Source organism: Camellia sinensis, chromosome 3 (genome assembly GCF_055761805.1).
Source record: "Camellia sinensis isolate YWXY chromosome 3, ASM5576180v1, whole genome shotgun sequence".
NCBI lineage: Eukaryota > Viridiplantae > Streptophyta > Magnoliopsida > Ericales > Theaceae > Camellia > Camellia sinensis.
The window spans coordinates 222836154-222857265 of NC_138963.1; the positions used below are offsets into that span (position 1 = coordinate 222836154).

At 33.7% G+C, this 21112-nt stretch overlaps 3 protein-coding genes across 7 annotated transcripts; 2 read left to right on the forward strand and 1 right to left on the reverse strand.

The window, feature by feature from the left end:
• Positions 1-2253: 2253 nt before the first annotated feature.
• Positions 2254-6852, forward strand: LOC114315226 (uncharacterized). Of its 2 annotated transcripts, XM_082922332.1 has the most exons (7): positions 2254-2786; positions 3467-3556; positions 3655-3735; positions 3883-4014; positions 5268-5486; positions 5763-5855; positions 6387-6852. In XM_082922332.1, exons 1-7 carry the CDS (start codon positions 2562-2564, stop codon positions 6546-6548), a joined length of 1002 nt encoding a protein of 333 aa, XP_082778458.1. In that variant the 5' UTR covers positions 2254-2561; the 3' UTR covers positions 6549-6852. The 2 variants fall into 2 exon arrangements, with proteins under 2 accessions (XP_082778458.1, XP_028117611.2); XM_028261810.2 differs by lacking the exon at positions 5763-5855 and having other exon boundaries at positions 2274-2786.
• A 3529-nt stretch (positions 6853-10381) lies between these two features.
• On the reverse strand, positions 10382-18269 carry LOC114315225 (Tetratricopeptide repeat (TPR)-like superfamily protein). 4 transcript variants are annotated; one of them, XM_028261805.2, is made up of 14 exons: positions 18021-18269; positions 17869-17929; positions 17644-17692; positions 17191-17384; positions 16543-16650; positions 15920-16102; positions 14978-15502; positions 14574-14669; positions 14240-14413; positions 13554-13781; positions 13018-13161; positions 12690-12878; positions 11771-11890; positions 10382-11469 (listed from the first exon to the last, which is right to left on the reverse strand). In XM_028261805.2, exons 1-14 carry the CDS (start codon positions 18026-18028, stop codon positions 11056-11058), a joined length of 2493 nt encoding a protein of 830 aa, XP_028117606.2. In that variant the 5' UTR covers positions 18029-18269; the 3' UTR covers positions 10382-11055. The 4 variants fall into 4 exon arrangements, with proteins under 4 accessions (XP_028117606.2, XP_028117608.2, XP_082778459.1 ...); XM_028261807.2 differs by having other exon boundaries at positions 11715-11890; XM_082922333.1 differs by having other exon boundaries at positions 16543-16789; positions 18021-18239.
• On the forward strand, positions 18259-20901 carry LOC114315203 (epi-neemfruitin B 7-O-acetyltransferse L7AT). The gene has a single exon (XM_028261782.2). The coding sequence runs from the start codon at positions 19202-19204 to the stop codon at positions 20561-20563; it is 1362 nt and encodes a 453-aa protein (XP_028117583.2). The 5' UTR covers positions 18259-19201; the 3' UTR covers positions 20564-20901.
• The last annotated feature ends 211 nt before the right edge of the window (positions 20902-21112 follow it).

Below are 21112 nucleotides of genomic sequence, written 5' to 3' on the forward strand. Positions count from 1 at the left end.
AATTCATGTTAATTAATGTTTGTTCAGCTGTATTTAGGTGAATTTTCCTTACACTTCAACATTACCTTTGAAAAAGAACTACAACAACAATAACAATTAGCTTATATCACAATGGCTTTGTTGACAAATAGGGTTCTGTCATTAGAGAATAGAGAGATGAGCTCTTGCCAAATTTTGGCATTGTTATAATTTGGCACCAAAAAATAGCACATGAATTGGAAGTGTTTTTGCCAAATTTTGGCTTTCGCATGAAGGGAAAGCACACCATTAGAGTTGCTCTAACATGCAATTTCTATGTCATTTGAATCTTTAAAACTGCTTTGCCTCATTCCTAAGCTTTTTTTTTTATTTATTGTGGGGTATAGGTTATTTGAGAAAATGGACAGAATTGACATTTTTTTTGTGGTGTTTCTTTTGATAAATGTGTATGAATGTGCACTAAATCTAAGCCTGTTAATGAATAGATTTAAGTATCCATTTTATGAAGTTTTAATACATATCGGAATGTATTATCAAATATGTAAAACAATTATATGTATCTGTTTACATGTAGTATAATCATAATAAGTTGCAAGTCTTCCCATTTAGTAACTTCTGCTGTGGGCAACTTATTTATGGCCTTAATTGGTTCCATATTAGCGTATCAGTTGTGTACTTTTAGAAATTAAGAGGACAAATTATCTTTTTTTTTTTTGGACTCATTTTGTAGTATGGTATACAAACTAATCCTTAGATTTGAAATAATAATTCATCCTCATGAAATGGTTTTCAAATGATTTTTAAGATATTCTTAAGTGATTTTTCAAATGGTTTTCAATGTTTCATCGTGTTGGATTTGTGTTGTTATTATTATTATTATTATTATTTATATATATATTTTTGTTGATTAGGTTGTGTTTTCTAAGATTTTGGTTTCGATTTGTGTTTGTGTTTTTAAGATTTCTGTTTGGTTTTGTGTGATTAGGTATGCATTCAATGGAAGCATTGAAAAAGTTGAAAACAAAGCTTAAGAGACACAAAGCATTGGAATAGAGCATTGAAAATCATTATGTTTCTTTTCAATCAAAGCAAAAGAGACCCATCAATTTGGGTTTGTGTTTCTAAGATTTGGATTTGTATTTGTTTTTCTAAATCTTAAACTGATGTGTTTGTGTTGGATTTGTATTTTTAAACCTTAAACTGATATGTATTTGGATTTCTCTTTCTTTTTTTGTGTTATGTTTCTTTTTTTATTTTTTTATTTATGCATTTTCAATTTATATGGGTTGGTGTTAAGTTATGTATTTGGGTTGGTGTTTCTAAACCTTAGATATATATTTGTTTTTCTTTTTTGTGTTGTTAGGTGAGGGTCTTGACATTGGTTTGTGGGGGCTGTTGACATTGGTTTGGGTATCAACATTTTCTTTTTTATTTTTTGGTCTTCAACCCACATGTCTCTCATTGGTCATTATTTTTGTTTCATTTTATTTTATTTCTATAACCCAATTTAAATTTTCACTCATAATTTATGGATTATTTCTTCATCCCTGTTGAAGACATGGTGAAGAAATTGAAAAGAAACAGAGTAAGAAAAGAGATAGTGGTCGGTTTTCTTAATTGTGTTGCGCATTCAAATGCTTGACCACTATCACATCTTTATTTATTTTATGTGCTATTCAAATTGTGTTGATATATTATTATTTTTTTTCAATAGGAATGCAAATTGTGTTGATATATTATTATTTTTTTCAATAGGAATGCAAAAAAAAATATGTGAAAGACAGACCCCGCAAAGGACTGATGGTTACTTCTTCCTACCGACAAATTGCTTGGATTGTTAATGGTATTTATTTATTATTTAGTAAAATACGTAAACGATCTCAGATTGTTTAGATTGAAAACATGCAAATAGTTTAGATTGAAAATAAATTAGAAATTTAATATTTAAATTTATAAAATTAAAAACTCAATAGTTTATTTTGTTACAAGTATTAAATTTTAAGTTTTTTTTTTTGATTAATTTTTCCTAAATTTTAATGATGCCTACAATTATTCAAACAAAATTAGTTTATGTGTGGTGGCAGTGTTTCTAATATATTCATGTTCCCCATGATTAATTAAATGTTAAGGATACATTAAATTAATTAATTAATTAACATTATATGTAGAAATTATATCTACATTTTAATCCTATCATTATTTATACCGAACATTATTTACCCCGTGCCGGACATACGCAAGTCTATATAATATTAGTTATAATATAAAATATATATCCTCATAACTCATCCATCAAATGTACCACAGCCTCACCCATTTCGCACACTTTTTTTTCTTTTCTTTACCAAAGCTCTCAACCAAACACAAGACACCTTTTTCTTCTTTCAAATCCCTTCATAAATCACCAACCAATCCCAAACATTCCACACAAAATCGTACTCCATGATCTCCACTAATCACAACACCACCGTTTGTGGTGGTGTTTCAAAACCGCCAAATAACTTCTCGCAGCTCTCTTCACTGTGATACCGGATGATGGGGTTTTAGAGAGAAAAAAAAACTTTGATTTCAAGGGATTGCAAATGTTGTCGTTGTCAGTGAAACCTTCATTCCTATCACAATCTTCTTCGCCAGTTCTCGTATCATGTCGAAGTAATCGATTGTGTTCTTCAATCAGCTTTCCAAGAACGATAAACAATAGAGGAAGATTCACTTTGAGAGCTCATTCTTACAATTCTTCTTCCCAGAACAACAACGATAATAACAATTCTAATGCCAGCAATTACAAACCCCCTAACGGCACTCTGGTACTTCCTTTATTTCTCTCTGTAGATGTATATGTATAATTGATGTGGATAGTTTGTTTTTTTGTTATTTTGTTTTCATTTATTTGAATTGTATGTACAATTGGTAATGACTGCAGTGTTAGTGGCTGTGATGCTTTTGTTAGTGATGAAGAATAGAGCAAAACAATGAAAGAAAGTAAAATTAGGTCAATTTCACTGCTTCAGAATCATATAAGTTGCGGTTTTGTTTCTGTTTTTAATGTAACGAGCTTTATTTTTTATGAGCAATTTATTTTGTTGACTGGAAAATGTGTGTCCAAACATTTTTAGTATCACTATGATCATTACATTCATTCGTCTGGAAATATTACATTGTGTGGAGAGGGTGAGTAGGGTAGGGATGTGTAAATGGAAACATATTTCAAATTGTTGTTGAAAGAACACAAGAAAAGTGTGCTTTTGAAACCAAACAAAAAAGAAAATGAAAAAATTGCGAACAGGTTGAACTACAATAAGTCAAAGTTGCTTGAATTTCGAGGGCCTGTTTGGATTTCCTCCAAATTGAATAGTTCCTTATTTTCTAGATTATGATACTAGTCGAAACAAAATTAGCATTCTACTTCTTTAATTATTGGAAATTCTATAACTGAGTCCTTGTTAAAATTGGCTTTGGCGACATTCTTTTTTAAAAATAAAAACAGAAGAAGAGCAGGAGGGAAATTCTATTGGAATATGTCAAAAGCGTGCAGCCAGAGTTCATGGAGTTGTTTGTGAAAAGGGCACCCCAGCAGGTTTCAACATTCTTTGCTGCACTAGAGTAATTTGTAACCTTATCGAGGGGGCACACTTATAACTTTTTTCTATTTGTTTTCAATGGTGTCTTCTTTAGGTAGTTGATGCTATGCGCCAAACGGTAGCAAATATGATTGGAACACTACCCCCTCAATTCTTTACAGTGACAGTAACCACTGTAAGTATGTACAACCTTGTAGGCTTGCATTTTCATTCAAAGTTGACCACTGGTTGAAGCTGATTGAATTTTGGTTTGCATCAATTCTAGTTTGATGGATGTCAATCTTCAAGTTAGCTATAATTTGATCCTTTGGCATTTGTTCAGGTTGCAGAAAATCTTGCACAGCTCATGTATAGTGTTTTGATGACTGGATATATGTTTAGAAATGCACAATATCGGTTGGAATTGCAACGAGGTTTGGAACAAGTTGCTCTTCCTGAGGTGCAAGATAAGGAAGTGAGTTCATTCATTATCCTTTTTTCCCTTTCTCTTTGTAATTTAATTATTGAGAAGGCATCATAGTTGTACTTGTTTTGTATTCAGAATTAGAAAAGTTCTGATTGTGGTGCCAGAGTTTACAAATGGAATCATCTTACACCATTTTAAGGGAATGGTCATTTCATAAGAAAGCCTCAGGAATCACCATTCCATTCTATTCCATTCCCTCTCATTCCAATGAACCAATAGAACATTAAAGTGCTAACTTTCCTTCCCTCCCTTGTCCACCATTTCCATTTAACCCCTCAAATAGTGGAATGCCACTAGTTACCATAGACCTATATGTATTGATGAATAAAAATTACTTTCCTTTTATTGTTTTCACGGACAGATTCCACCATTTGGGAAGACAATTCTTGGCTTCTTATGTTCTATAAGTTGGTTATGGGCTGCAAAATGGAGAACCATTTTAGGGTTCTAAGGTTGGTCGTAATTCAACACTAACCCAACCATGTTACCTGTGGGCTTTTATGGCCCCGAGAACATAAACTCAATTAGATTTCTTCTTTATTTGACAAAGGAACATGAGGAAGCTGGCAAGAGTGCGGGTTTAAGTGCCTGTTCCAATTTGGTGAGCATTTACAAAATGTGCATGGCAGAAATCATGTAGTAAAATTTAAGTTTAGGATCATCGAACATCATTTTCTTCCCCTATATTCTAATGTTGAATGTACCTTCGTAAATAATAACACAGGTATTATTTTGACAGGATCAAAATATAACTCTTTTCACCAGAATGCCCGTGATTAATGTTGATTGCATGCTATTTGCAAGGAGTTTCAGATGATGTGTATTGATGTTGTAGCCTAACACATTGAAATAAATTCTAGGTTGTTTATGTAAGGTTTTTGATATTCTTATGATGTTTGCATGAGACGTGATAGAAACCTTGTTGCTGTTACCTTTTCACCACTATGGTTTCACTTTTCATTGACCATAGCTGGTTTCGGTGGGTATGTTTGCAATGTATAATGTTTGGGTGAGTTGTATGTCTATTATGTTGTCATGATCTCAAATCCTGTTGACTGTTCTATTTGCATCTCCTTATATCTGATGCAATTGTGTTGTTGGTAGTCATGTAATTAGTGAAAAAAAATATAGCAAATTGGGTCATTTTTCCATATTATCTATTATCGCACACTAAAGTACTGTGGCTTGTCTTTCAACTCTTATTTGATGAGGGTTTTTGACTTGGTCTTGTGACCATACAGGATGTGCCAGATTATGCACCAGGTACACAAAAGAAAGTGTCGGGTGAAGTTATTAGGTGGAATAATGTTTCTGGTCCTGAGAAGATAGATGCAGTGAAATATATTGAGTTACTTGAAGCAGAAATTGAGGAACTGCATCAAGAAGTAGGAAGAAAATCTGCAAATGGACAGAATGAATTGCTGGAATATCTCAGGTCTCTTCAGCCCCAAAATCTTAAGGTACAAGAACTCCTTACCTTTCTATGGGCAGAGTTCTGAACATCTACGATTATGATATTTTATCATTTTGCCTTATATGTGGATATGGCAAACATACTTGCCCAAACCATTTTGATTTACATGTGCTGTCAATACCTCCCACTTTCCCTAGTTTTGCCAGAATAACTTGTAACTTTGTTTTGCTTGGTAGTTCTGGACATGGAGCTGTGGCTATTTTGTGAACCAGCCTTTAGTGCCTATTATGCATTTTTATTTCTTGCCCAATATTATATGCAGGAATTAACAAGTAGTGCTGGGGAGGACGTTGTGCTGGCAATGAACACGTTCATAAAACGCCTCTTGGCTGTTACGGATCCTGGACAAATGAAGGTGTACAATTATATTATCCTCTTGCTTTTCACTTTCAAGGGGAAAATAATCAGCTTCCTTTTCTCTTAGCCCATCTATCTGACACATTCTTGATGCCAAAGTTTGACTTTCAATTTTGGTCCATCTTCACATTTCCTCATAAGCAAAGCCTCCACATAGTAGAGTGAATGTCGGACCAGCCTAGATAGAAAAACACTAACTGAAATATTATTATAGTGTCAATAAACTCAAAACCACTTAAAAAATAACATATGCACTGCTGGAGCAGATCTCTCAAAATATCAGATCAGATATTTTGACACTATAGCAGGGTAAATTATGCATTTACATGATTGAAATAGCATGGTAGATGATCTTATATATGAATATATATGACTGATAACTTATTTGCATTGGACTTAAAAATTTTTGTTCTCAAAAAATAACCTCTTTGCTTGACCGAGTATCATATAATTGATTATTACCTCTTTGAAGACCAACTTTCAATTTCTTTTGCTGACATTATTGAGATTTGTTATCTGTGGTTTACAGACGAGTGCAACAGAGACAAGTGCACCAGAACTTGCCAAACTGCTTTATTGGCTGATGGTAGTTGGGTATGGTATTCGCAACATTGAAGTTCGTTTTGATATGGAACGAGTACTTGGCACTCCGCCAAAGCTTGCCGAGTTACCTCCAGCCGAGAACATTTAAGCATCCAGTTAACAGCAATTAAACAAATCAACTAATTGTAGCACTGAGAACTGTCATCGGGGCTTATATTTCAATGTTTGGTGTAGTTTTTATTACATCATGTAAAAGCTCAAATCTTGGATGACCAATTACTGAAGGAAGTAGACCACCTGTTTTTCTTTTTTCTTGTTTAGCAAAAGAGGAACCTGAAAAGACCACCTTTGATGCGTGGTTAGTAAATTAAACCATCTCTGAAATTTATTGAGGACGTTTGAAAATCTAAAATAATAAAACACTAGTGTCACAAGTATGCAGTTCATGTTCATATATGTTTCAGTAAAAAAAATGGAAGTTCAGATATGTCGCCCTTTTTTTTTTTTTTTGAATCTGGTTAACAAGTGTCCTTAGTATGCAAGTAAAAGACAAAAGAATTGAGTAACGCTTTTTACTAAATTAAGTGTACTTTTATTGAAATTAATATATATTTTTTAATATTTTAATATATTTTCAAGACACTTTTTGCTCAATTCCCAACATTAAAGAATGCATAAGGGCACTTGTTAGCATTTGTCCTTTTTTTTAAAAGAATTTTGGATTGGATCAATAGTCATTTTGGCAGGGATGGTTGGTGGTGAGAGTTGGTGGCAATGGGGTTGGATAAATAGTTGGACGACATTTAGATAGAAGTGATACTTAAACAGATAAACAAATAAATAAGTATTTGGATAGATAGGTGTCTTTTTAGATAAATAATGCTATTCAGTGTGTTTGGTTTGAGTTTTTTGAATTAAGTTTTTTGAAAATTGAGTTTTTTGATTTTCGTATTTTTTTGTTTTTAGTGAATATTTTTAAAATTTTAAACATTTTTTTTTTTTTACTTTTTTAAATGCACTTTGCTTAAATGTATCTAAAAAATAAAAAATTTGTAAATTTTTTTTAAAATATTAATAAATACATAGAAATACAAAAAATGTATTGAATTCTTGTATTTTTTTTTTTTGTATTTTTGGTATTTAGTGAATTTTTAAAAGATTTTTTTTACAATTTTTTTACTTTTTAGATGTATTTATGTTAGGTGTGTCTAAAAAGTAAAAAAATTGTTTAAAATATTAAAAAAATTCAATAAAAATAAAAAAATATGAAAAATAAGAAAGTAGAATTTTTTAAAAAGTGCTTTTGGAAAAATAGAACCAAGCAAAGCTGATTTTAGTTCAAAAAAATTAAGTTTATTGACCAAATAGTTTCAGAAACCTTAGATCCCTTTCTTTATAGGCATACAAATAAATAATGCAATTAAAAATTTATGAAATAATACTTTTAAAAATATTCTTTTATGTCATGCATTGTTAGTCATAAGTTAAAATAAAAAAACTAAAAAAAAAACTTTGTTTACAAAAATAACAAAAATCACTTTTTACATAATGAGAGCTTTGACTTATTAATTTTATAATAATGCTAATCAATTTATTATAAAATTAAGAGGAAATATTAAATCAGTGGGAGTTTAAAAATAATTACAAATCAATGAATTTTTTTTATAAATATTAATAATTTAAATTATAAATTTTGTTCATGAATATGTAATTTTTTTTTTCTTCTTGATTACACTGGGATGCAATTACCCCTAAAATTAAATACTACAATTTATATTACATTTATTACCTAAATAATTTTTCTATTAGGATATACTTTAAAAACAAGTTATTATTCCTAATAAGTATTCTTAAGACACAAGCAACAAAAAACGAATAAAAAGTAATTAAAATTTTTGTTAAATTTAAATTACAGTCAAGAAGTTTGATAAGAATTATTTCTTAGAGAAGAGAAGAGAAGAGACACTGAAAACAACAATTTTTACAACTAAGTGCATACCTCTAAAGTAAAATATATATATAGATCTTCCACCAGACAGAAAATTAATCACTTCCTAAATGACATATCACATGACTTTAAAAGTTTGTTTTTTTTTTTTTTTTTTATAATTTGGCATATGTCAGCATCTTTAGTATGATAAGCCACTGAGATGCACTCGTTTATAGCAGTGTTACCTTTGAGTTTGTCAAGGCCACATTAGCTGATTAATACTGGAATTCTGGGCTGGGGTGCCTGTGCTCGTACTAGGCTTTTTCAAATAAGGACTCAGGCTTGCTAGTATTGTACAAAATAAGCCTGAATTTTTAGAGTAGAATATGCCGAGCTCTGTGGTAATCGGGAATCACACAAGTGCCCTAGGAACTTAGGGTGTTTTTCCAGACTCTAATTTGTATTTGGTTGTTCTATGATGGTGTCAGCTTTTATTAGACAAATTTTTTTTGGGGAGGGGGGGGGGGGGGTCATGGTCTTTGGTGCTTCCACTATTATAGGAATTACCTGAATTTGTCTCATTGGTTGTGCTTGTGCATATGATATTCTATCTCCATTCTACATAAATCTAGAGAATTCTTATGTTTACTCTAAATAATTGAGGAAAAGCCCACAGTTCCAAGTGGATAAACTAAAAATTTTCAATGGTAAGTTATGCATTCTTATGAATATCATCATATAAGCATACAAAATAAATTGTTGAATTTAGGGGGAGCCATGTTGTGTTTTTGGTGTTAGATCACTTGTATAGTTTATATTTGTTTGCAAATATTGTATTGTATTGTACTGATGTTATTTCTTTATCTTGTTTAATGTGCTTGCATATCCAGCTAAATGAACAATCGAAGGAAAGTAATCGCTCAGAGTGACTGGTTTATTCTGGGAATGAAAAACAAAGCTATAGTCTATGTCCTAAATGCCCACAATGTAATCAATGCCTTCAATGCAAACACACATGGTGGCTAAAGGCTCTACTGTGTTATGAGTTATTATGTGTTTTGTTAAGAATATTAGCTTAGATATACATATTATACATGATATATATATATATATATATAAGTTTATTGTAGGAGTTTAGGTTTGTTATTAAATTGAGAACTCCATGCTAAATATCTACCGTGTTACTTCCAAATAATGAAGGTGTCTACTTACATTTAGAATGAAACTTTTGTTGCCGTGGTTCCATAGAAAATGAATTTGTTCACAAACAATACACAAAATTTGATTAGTCCAAATATGTGAACACCATACTCAAAAAGTGTAATGTCTCCCCCCAAAACGGTAGACTCTACTACTCTTCTTTATCAATCAAAATGTGTCTCATACTCCTCTCCATGGCATTGAAGGTAAAAAACTTACTCTTCATTTTTGTTAGTCACCTGAACTCCAAACTCCACTCAACTTTTGATAATATAAGGGGTATATTGGGCATTTTCTTTTTTTTGAAAAGTGGACTAGGTTTCTAAAATTTAAAAATTTAGGGATCTAAAAATATTTTTAAGTAGGACCTGAAGTCATATAGAACTTTTTTTTTTTTTTTTTAAGAACAATATAGATTTATGCTTAAAAAATGATTTATAAAATGTTTTTGCTTATTGACATGGTAGGTAGTGATATGATAGAATAACTTTTTTGTTTTTACTTAAATTTTCATTTTTTAAAACAAGCACATTAGAATAATATGATAGAAACACCATTTTTTAATTTTTTTAAAACTTATTAATTTGTATAGCATTACTCTTTTGGACTACTGCTAGCATGTCAACTTAGATGCAATAGTACTTTAGCCTTTTAAAGTTGTGTTTGAATTTTAAATTTGTGATGAGAAAGAAATGCAAATGAAAGAAACAGTAAAAAAAAATTTCACAAATTTTTTCATTTTCTTTTTCCTCAACAATTCTAAGATTCAAAATCTTCGCACCTTGGGGGGGGGGGGGGGGGGGGTTGTTTTGGATTGGAAGTAGTAACTAAGGAAAAACAAAGCAAGCCAATCATGTAATTGCTCTTCCATTCTTGCCACCTGACCAGTATGGGCCAAAAATTGAAGAAATACAACCTTACATGCTATGCCACCTACCATGATAATCTTACATAGGATGTTTTGTACTCTTCAGAGGTACATCTTGTAATCTTGCCAATTACAACATAAAATACAAGCAACCACCCTACAAAGGGGTGTTTATCTTTGCCAAATCTATAGAACAAGTTCTTATATCCTATGCGTGTCAATTTCGTCCTTGAAGTTTTAATTGCATCAATTTTAATTTTGAAACTCTCACATTATGATAATATATTCCAATTAATAACACCTTTCAAAAATTAGACTGAAATCAAGAGCAAAATAGTTCATTCGCTCTTCTTAAAGTGATTGAGTCAACATCCAATTTGATTTCTGTCCAATCTTTTTACGGGTGACATCAACTAGACTAAATTAACATAATGTGAAAAATTAAAAAATAAAATTATTACAATTGGTACTACAAGGGCCAAATTGACACGAGACCATTTATAAGGACTATTGAATATAATTTTCTGTCAGCAGGACGACAAGAACTTGTAATCTCCAGCAGCTCGTCATTAACGAGTACGCAAAATTGGATGGAGTTGGCCCCAAAACCAGCAACAAAATTTTAGCCAACTCCAAAGCCGCTTTGAGCCAGAGACCTCATCTCACAGCGACACCTTCTCTAGAACTATAATTACTTGAAAGTCTCTTGGCCCATAGACTTCGGTTAGGAAGCCATGAAATCTCGAACCCAAGTGTAGCACACCATCTTAAATACAGGAGGGAAACAGCAAGATTCTCTTGAGAATCTCTGAAAAGCTTGAGAATGCGTGACTCGGCTTCCAAGTCTTCAGCAAGGATAAAGCTTTCCTCTAATTCAGTTCTCTTTTCTTCAAGAATGCCATCTTCTTCAGAAATCATTCGCATACTTAGAACTTGCAACGCTTCCATAGCCGTGCTGATGTAATCATGATCGATGTATGCAGAGAACACAAAATAGCAGGTTGACGGATCAGGCTGGACATTCTTTTGGTGCATCCGCTCAACAATAAGCTCAATTATATCAATTCTTCCCTAACACACACACACACCAACAACATCAAAAAGGAATGAGGTAGGCTGAGACATTGGTTCTCACTTGATCAAAGGGGGGAATATGATACAAAATGGAGTAGGAAATTAATGCAGTCTTCATGAACGTGAGGGGCAAGAAGAGAGTAGTGATAGTATGCAAAAAAAAAAAACCGTAATAGACAACAATGCCATGCTACGCTATAATAAGAAACAATGCCATGCTATACTATAAAAAGTTTACTTACAGAAATTGAGAGTTTCGGTACAACAGGTAACTTCAGTCATTCTTAAGAAAAGATACCTTTTCACATGCTCCTTGAAGAATAGTGTTGAATAACAATACATCAGATTGGATCCCTTCCATGATTCCTTGGTCCAGAAGATTTAATGCTTCATCAAAATCTCCATTCCCCAACAGAATCTGACACAAATACGTTTCACTTTATGAAGACTGAAAATTCCAGGTCAAATATAATGTTTACCTCTACCATTCACAACACCACCATGAATTGCGGGATTAAGTTGGTTCATGATTATAATAGAGATCTGGATTTGGTTGGATTCAAAGCCATAACCAAATGATTGCCATTTGATCGAACTCAACTTTTAGATTTTTAAAATTTTAGCAACCTTAAATAGCAGGTTTCTCACTCAAACTACAAATATACTGCCCCTGAGGGGTGGGTTCAGTGGTTAGGCATTGGCCCAAAAACGGTTTCACCCGAGTTCGATCCTCCATCGCCCCTTGGCGTGATGCCCTTATACGTTGCCTCAAGCAATGTCTTAGCCCAGGGCTGGGGACTTGCGGGGCCAGCGTGACCCCTTCTTTTTGTAACCAAAAAAAAAAAAAAAAAAAAAAACTACAAATATACCAATCTGATGTGCATGAGCAGTGTATCTCTTTGACAAAAAAATCAGCTCAATGATTAGCACAAATTTTCGATTAAACTGTGAAAATTACAACAGAAGTATTAAAATCAGAAGCTTAAAGGTATCAGAACAATGTTTTTCTTTGGTAAACAATTCAGCATAATGATTGGTCTAAATTTCAATTAAATGCATCAACAAATTTGCAGGGTCACTACTGTTACCAGAGCAAATCAAACAAAACTAAATCATAACTACACTACTCTTTTTATGTCAGATGCATATGACAGCACCATTTTGTGGGATGCAGACTAATTTAAAACATACGTGGTTGGAAAAGCAATTAAGCATACCTTTATAAGAGATGTGTAAGTTACTGCCTGTGGAGAAAAACCATCACGCACCATCATAGAAACTAATGCACAAGCAGATTTGAAACATCTTATAATGCTGCAGCAATCAATCATAATATTATAAGTTGCAGCATCTGGCAGAAAACCACATGATTTCATAGATTTGAAAATCTCAATTGCCATGTGACTCTGGATTTCAATGCACGAAAAAAAAAAAAAAAGTTAGTGACCAAACGAACATAAAGACTACTCTTTTTTTTTTGATATGTAAAGACTACCTAGGTGGAACAACTGATAGAATATACTTTTATCGGATAGCAGGACCTACTTCCTTAGCCTCAACAAGTGAATGCAACACTGTGTTATAGGTAGGTGTTCCTAGACAAGAGTAACCACGAGAAAACTGATTCTCTGCCACACGTAGGTACTGGATGAGCTCCCTCACCATCCCCTCTGCTCCAAGTGCTTTTAACTGAAGAACCAAAAATAAATTAATGCCATGCCACTGTGTTGAGATGTCAAAAATGGCGCAACTATAGCTTCAAATCACATGTCTGTACACATGTCATCAATCAAATAATCCCCACATTCACAATGAACAACTTTAACCTAGTAAACCCAGGGATCCAACTATTTACCAGTAAAATACTGTTACATACAAAGACAACAGACCTTGTCTACCTACGGCATCAAACTGATCCTAACAACATTAGTCATTACCATAATGTTCAACAAATGTTTACAAGTTGATGTGAAAAAGAAAGTACATATTTGAACCAAAAATGCCATAGAAAATTTTAATTTTAAGAATTGAAAACTATTTGAGGTCAACTAAAAGTAAGAACCGAAGAGCGAGAAACTTACCAAGTTCTTCATGGATGAATGACTGTGCTGAATGCTATTTTTCACCATATCCATTTCTATAGCATTTATCCTTTTGGCAACATCAACCTGTGACAACATATTGCCTTCTTCATAGGGTGCATTCACATTGCCAAATAATGAAAATAGCAGCTCATATGTCCTGATATCTGGCTGGAGTTTCATTTCTTTCATTCTAGCCAATATACGAACAGCACGTTCGGGTTGATCCTACAAAATGTAAAGCTTTTATTAAAGACTAGAAGGAAATTCATTTACTTAAAAAAAAAAAAAGTTGATCCTATATAATTTTACATTAATAGAAAGAACATCTGAATTCAAGTGGCACTGAACCATTAGGCAATTGACTTTAAAGTGTTAGTAGGAAAAAGTTGGGGCCACTCCGATAAGATAGTAATCGTTCTTTCTTTCTTTGGTAAAGAATAAGACTGTAATCATTGGGGGCTCCAATATTGCTGCTTGCCTAAAATGTGTACTATCAACAACAATATAACCTCTTCATTGGCTAGTCAAATGGGACTGCATTGGACTTGAGTTATCCATATTCTATCTTTCATGTAAAAATATGCACTATATATTCTTGCTTGCTGAAAGTAAAAAGAAATAGAGGGCATAAAATAAGGGAAACAAATGTAATGTGAAGCTTCAGGTATATAATGCTGACTTACTAGAGTGTCACATGCCTCAAGAAAAGCATTATAAGCATGCGCATGAGGGCTTTTGGAAATTTGATCCAGCAAAGCCTCAGCTAAATCCAGTTCCAACGCTTTGCAGCAACCTATTGCTATGGTTGCAAGAGTTGAATCATACGGTTTCAAATTCTTCTGTTGCATTGCCTTTAACTGCAGGAGATGAAGGGTGAAAAATGAAATCAAATGAGATGATGTTCTCTAGTGGGAATAGTTAAAAAGAACTCAAACAAGATCAGTGAATTGTAAACAATAAAAAAGGCAAAGAAGAAAGAAACTGCACAGAGTTGCTGAATGGAGCAGTATATCTTACAAGTTCAATGCCATCATGGAAACCTCTTTCAAAAACAACTGCTCTTATGAAGCCATCATATGTACTGCATGATGGTTCCATACCCAGATTCCACATCTAAACAAAATAGACCCCTAAAAGTCAGTAAATAACAAGAAGGTGATTAAGTTCAACAGTACACAGCTATTCACTAATAGGAAAGGCTCATAACATTATGAAAAATTGGAGGGAAAAAAATTATACAAAAATATCTAAAGACTGAAGGAAAACAAATTCTTCACTAGAATATGAGAATATTCAGTGGGTTTAACCTGACTACAAGTTTTAGCTTTTAAAATAAATATCAATTAAAATCCCCGTGTAAGATTAATAAATATAACAGCAACATAAAACAATTGCAAATGCACATAATAAAGTTATGCTACCTGTAAAATTAATTGCTCTGCCAACCTACAATTTAGAGTTTGTGCACAAGCATGTATCACATCATTGAAAGACCACCTCAAGACCTTCATAACAAACGCACTGTTATGTTTTCTCAGCACACTTAGCCCGGCATTATCAACTTCATTCCTTCCTGTGAAGAAAGTACTGACTTGCTCATGGTTACTAACAAAAGTCTCCATTTTCTTACCGTTCACAAAACCAGAAAGTTCAGAATCTTCATTCTCCTTGCTACATCTGTGCAGGCCCAACTCACAGCTTGAAGGTATAGGAATGTCCAATCTTGAAGTGAACAACTTTCCTTCAGCTGTTTTACAAATAATGAAGCATCCCCGCAAAGCCAAATCCACCATGTGTTGTAAGGACTCATATGCAGCTTCCAAGTCTCTCAACCTTGCAAAGGACCATACAAACTTTCGAAGAGAAATAATGCTGAGACTATAATATTTTATATACTCCTTCCAAATTTCATGGACTGCAGATAGATTTTGCTGCAAAACTGCAAGCTGAAAGGATAAATTTAGAATAGTAATCAATTTGATACATACATACAAAAAAAAAAAAAAAAAGAAAAAAAAAAAAAAAGAAAAGGTTTTACAACTTCGTTAGGTCCATGTATGTTACTTGACAAAATCAGATCACAGCCACAACAAAGATTGATCACTCAATCAATTGCAAACAGTTCAGCATGGAATGAGAAGTGTTAAAACACACATAATATGAAACATACACCACAAGAGCAAGGATGCACCAGTATAAACTATGATTACATTTATACTTTTATAATCACAAATTTCATGAGAAAAACCAAACCAAGGAGGGGGAAAAAGGATGCAGACATTAACTGCTGAAAACCGTACTAACAATTTGGTTTCTAGCCATCTAAGATAGATTAAGAAATTTTTTTTAACACTCTTTCTAACCTTGAGAAGCTCTGTATATGTTATTTCATTCTTCCCCACCATTCGGCGCTCCATCAAATCCAAACATTCATTGGCATGATTTACACTATGTATTCTTGCACAACCTCCCAAGAAATTATTGTACATAAGCAAAATAGGATGGAAGTCATGGTTTTCTCCAAGAATGTTCATCAAATTGAATGCCTGAACAAAGTATTGTAGAAACACATAGACATGTTAAGTAAATTCCAACCAAAGAAGGGAAAAAAGAAAAAGGAAAAATAAAGACAAGAGCAGAAACAAACAGACATTTTTACTTGTAAAAAAAAAAAAAAAGTAGAAGAAGAAGAAACAAATAGACGTTTTACTGGTAGTTCAAAGCAGCAATACTAGTGCTAGTTAGATATGTTTTAATTATTGATGGAATCTCAACCATTTATAACACAAGCAGCCTTATTTTGCATCATTTTCATGACAAAGAATTCAGTGGCCTTGCTAAGATAATGAATCACATTAACAAGCTATTACTGATACATACTGATGTATAATTGATAACATGAAAATTTTTTCACTTACTGAACAGAAAAAATTAACCAAAAAGTGACTGTGAAAATATGGTCAAAATATGTAGAAGACCATCATACCTCGTCTAGGTAACCCCCTTTACAAAGAGCTCGAATAATAAGAAGGTAGCACTTCTCATCCAAATAAACATCTTTCTCACCCATAATTCTCCAAGTTTCCATGCCAAACTGCAGACAAAAGGAATATCTTCCATGACTATTCCACCCAAGAATCATTCAACATAGGGAGTGTGAGTAATCTCTACCCAACACAAAGTGGAGGAGGCCTCAGTTGTCAGTGTAAATGAGGCAAATGCGAAGGCCTCACCTGTAAGTTACTCTTTAGTAAATGCATTTATCAAGTTAACTTATTTTCGTGACACTACGCAATGATTCTATGCAGACGGTCAAAATGAACTTGCATTGATTGCATATTACAATGCAAAGTTTAAATTTTGATCTCTTCCAATTAAAGTGACAAACAGTATGCCTAAGATAAACCAATATACCATGTTTAATGTGGTTTGAATCTGCCTCCTATATGTGTTCTACTCTAATATAGTTAACTTATATGTTAGAGAGCAAAACAAAAATACAGTCAAGAATGCACTGTTTTAAAGTATGAACAAGTCCACTAGTTATCCTCTAGTCCAAAATCTGTATGTCTCAAGCACGGATAACATAAGCAACATAATAGCCTCAGGAGAACAAACTCATTTTAGAGCCTACCAGTGGATCTGGCGATCGTGCACAATACTCAAGAATATAAATAAAATCACTGGCTGTCAATGAGTGGTTTCTGTGGCCAATATCTGATAGCAGACTAGAAGCTACACTTCTTGCACCCAATCGAAGTGCATTAACAATTTGCATCTGCACAGACCTCAAAATTGGTTCCGCCCCATACCTTAAAGAACCATGACCTGCAAATGAAAACCTGACACTCTCAAGATTTCTTGCATATAACGAATGACATTCAAGACAAGAGAAAGATCAATACACTTAACAATCCTTCATCCGTGTTCTTTAGGCTGTGTTTGGATCTTGGATTAGTGATAGGAAAAGGAAAAGGAAAAAGAAAGGGAAATGTGTTTGTTGGGAGGGGGGGGGAGAGAACACAGCATTAGACAAACAAATGCACCCAAGTGATCATGTGTCAGAGCAATTATAGATGAGTAATACCACTTAAAGCTGTGTAGGTTTGCAATGTTTCCACTCTGCCAGCAATTCCCTACGCAATAACATAAAATTATTAGACTTTGCTTGGTTATTGCACAAATTGAAAGAAAGAAGTGATATAAAATGCTTAGAAGTGGCTAATTTTCTTTGCTTTTCCATCATTCCACAGACATGAATTCCTATTTCTTTCAAAAACAAAATCAAGATGAAAGAGGGAAGAAGATTTACATATAGAGATTCTTTCAATTTCCAATACGATCGTGAAATTGAGCAGAGACGGATCGTTAATCTGTGCAACGAATAGAAAAAGGAGAATGTGAAGTAAGTGCCCTCCATACATGGAGATTTGTATGTATATTGTACTGACCAACAGAGACTACCTGTGCATGCTTTGGGGCTTGCTCGATGGAGAAATAAAGGTTAGGGTTTAGGGGTTTTGGTTGAAGAAAAGAGTGAGATTTGATGGGAATGAAGAGAGAAACGGTTCATCCGCCATTGCTGGTTCTCGACGGAGACGAACACCGCTTGCTCAGATACGGAAACCAACCGCTTTACCGGAGCTGCGAATCTGCATAACCCTCTCAGTCAAGCAAATCTCTGAAACCTGGAAGATTTTTTTTGTTTTTTTTTAAACACTGTCTGTTTGGGCCGGATTAGGCCCACATGAATCCTTTTTGGAACCGGCCTATATATTTCAATATTCACTCTGTTTTGTTTGAAGGATTAGGCCTACATGAATCCTTTTTGGAGCCGGCCCATATAATTTTTTTTTTTGCAATATTCCTTCTGTTTTGGTTTGGAGTTTTAAATAATTAATTGGTCCAGTTGCCAAATAATGAATGTTAGATTGAAAAAAATTACTCTTTCAAAAAATTTATATACAATCTTTTATTGGAATGTTATGGTTGTGATATATTTATAATTAATAATAATTTTGATGAGATTTTTCTTTTGAAGTGATATGCAGTCACGTTATTTTGTATATAAATTTTATATTATTTTATTTGTATAGCATTATTCATTTAGACTTAGTACATTTTAAATTAATTACATTATAATTAATGATAATTATATTTTTAAAATAAAATTAATAACATGTAATATAACATGCTTACAAATTTTATTTCTGCTAATACCCTTGGACAAAACCTACTTTACTGAAATTGTGTAATTTTAGTTTAGAACACTTTTCTTATTGACATTTAAATATATACAAAGAGATTACACATAGTTTTGACTTATGCTACACTATAGATTTTATTTACGATAAATTACATTTTTTATTTTATAGTGTCTTATGGAAAAATCACAAATCATATCATTCACAGCTATGCCGTTGTGCCGTGAAGAAGTTTTTCTATTGAAGAGAAAGAAACCTTGGAACCATCAAAACTAGACAAGACAAATAGAAATAATCTAGATCTAGCTATTGACGGAATACACTATGCTCATGAGTATGACATTAATTAAACTAATAACCCCCCAAGGCAAAGCTGAATAATTTGCTACCACTACTATTTGAAGGAAACTAATTAACCAAAATCAAAGCAAAGCAAAAGCAATGAGCATGATAGAGGTTGAGATCATTTCCCGTGAAACCATCAAACCTTCTTCTCCAACTCCTCCTCACTTGAGAACCTACAAGCTCTCTCTTCTGGATCAGTTTGCTCCGCCAAACCATGCCCCAATAACCCTCTTCTATCCTATGCTCGACAATGACAATAATGATCGTGTTGGTGTTCGTGTTTGTGTCATCTCTCAATTGTTGAAGAAGTCCTTGTCACAAGTCTTAACCCGCTATTATCCGCTTGCGGGGAGGATCAAAGACGCTCTCACCATTGATTGCAACGACGATGGAGTTTTCTATGCGGAGGCCAGAGTCAAATGTAATTTATCCGACTTTCTCACCCAACCTCATTGCCCATCCATTGGTCAATTGCTTCCCCGTGAGCCCATTTGGAGTCCAAATGGACCAACTTCAGGGTTCCATGTAATCATGTTCCAAGTAAACATATTCGACTGCGGTGGATTCGCCATTGGCGCGTTCTTCTCACACTTGGCCACCGATGGAACAGCCATGAGCAACTTTTTCAAGAGCTGGGCTGCCATTGCTCGCGGGTCTTTTGAATCAGTACCGTGTCCAAGTTACATTGCACCATCACTTTTCCTTCAAAATGAATCTGTGACACAAGAATTGACCCTCATGGCCATGTTAAGCCGCTTTGTCAGGAAGGGCAATTGTGTTACAAAGAGGTTCACATTTGATGCCTCTGCTCTGGCCACACTCAAGGCCAAAGCATCCACAAGTCGTGTTCAAGCCGTGTCATCTCTTTTCTGGAAATGTTTCATGGCTGCTTCTAAAGCGAAAACTGGTGCCTACAAGCCATCTTTCATGACCCAAGCAGTGAACATGCGCAAGAGAGCTCTGCCACCCTTTCCAGAGTCTTGCATGGGAAATTTTCTATGGTTGGCGGTCGCAGAATGCAAAGACGAGACTGAAACGGAGTTGGAGCGATTGGTGGGTCACGTGAAGGAAGCGATAGCCGAAGTTGATGCTGAATTGGTGAAAGAACTACAGGGTGACGAAGGGTTTGTCAATTATTGTGAGACTGTGAAGGGGATGAGCAAAACACTTGGAAAGGAAGCTGATTGTTTGGCTATAACCAGTTTGGTGAATTTTGGGCTTTATGAAGTTGATTTTGGATGGGGAAAGCCTATGTGGATATCTCCAGTTGGATTGGAGGAATCAAGACCAGTGTTCTTAAATATAGTAATTCTGGTTGAAACCAAAAGTGGAGATGGAATAGAAGCATGGGCCTTTTTGGATGAGCAAGTGATGGACATACTCCAATCTGATACAGAGCTCCTAAGTTATGCTACAATTGATCCAAGTCCTCTTAGCCGTGTGTTAGCAAAAATGTAGTTTTGGTCAAATTGACAGAGAAACTAAGGCTCTGTTTGGTTAAGCTTTCCAAACTCAATTCCACCCCTTGGTTTGAGCCATGTGTTTGGTTACAGTTTTCAAAAATTGATTTCACACCCATATGTGAAAACACATCTACCCGGTCATCCTCCCAGACATCTGGCCGGTTGATAAGAACAGTGTTTGTGTTTTTTTTTTTTTGGCACCTATTATTTTAATATTTTAAATAAAAAATATTTTTTGAATTTTTAAATTTTTTTTTTATAAGCTTTCAATAGAATTTTGAGTTGTGTGTTTAGTTATGAGTTGTAAATTTTTGAATCAAATATTATGTGTCACATCACTCAATTCAAAACTCTTTTTAAAACTCATAACCAAACAAATTTTCCACGCTCAAATCATAATTTCAAAACTCACAAATTCAAAATGCAACTCTATTTTCAAATCATAATTCTAAAACTCTACCAAACGCAACCCAAATTTTCACAAAACAACAACAGATCAGACAATTGTGGCTGGTGTTTTATGCCTTGACAGTTTCAATGACTT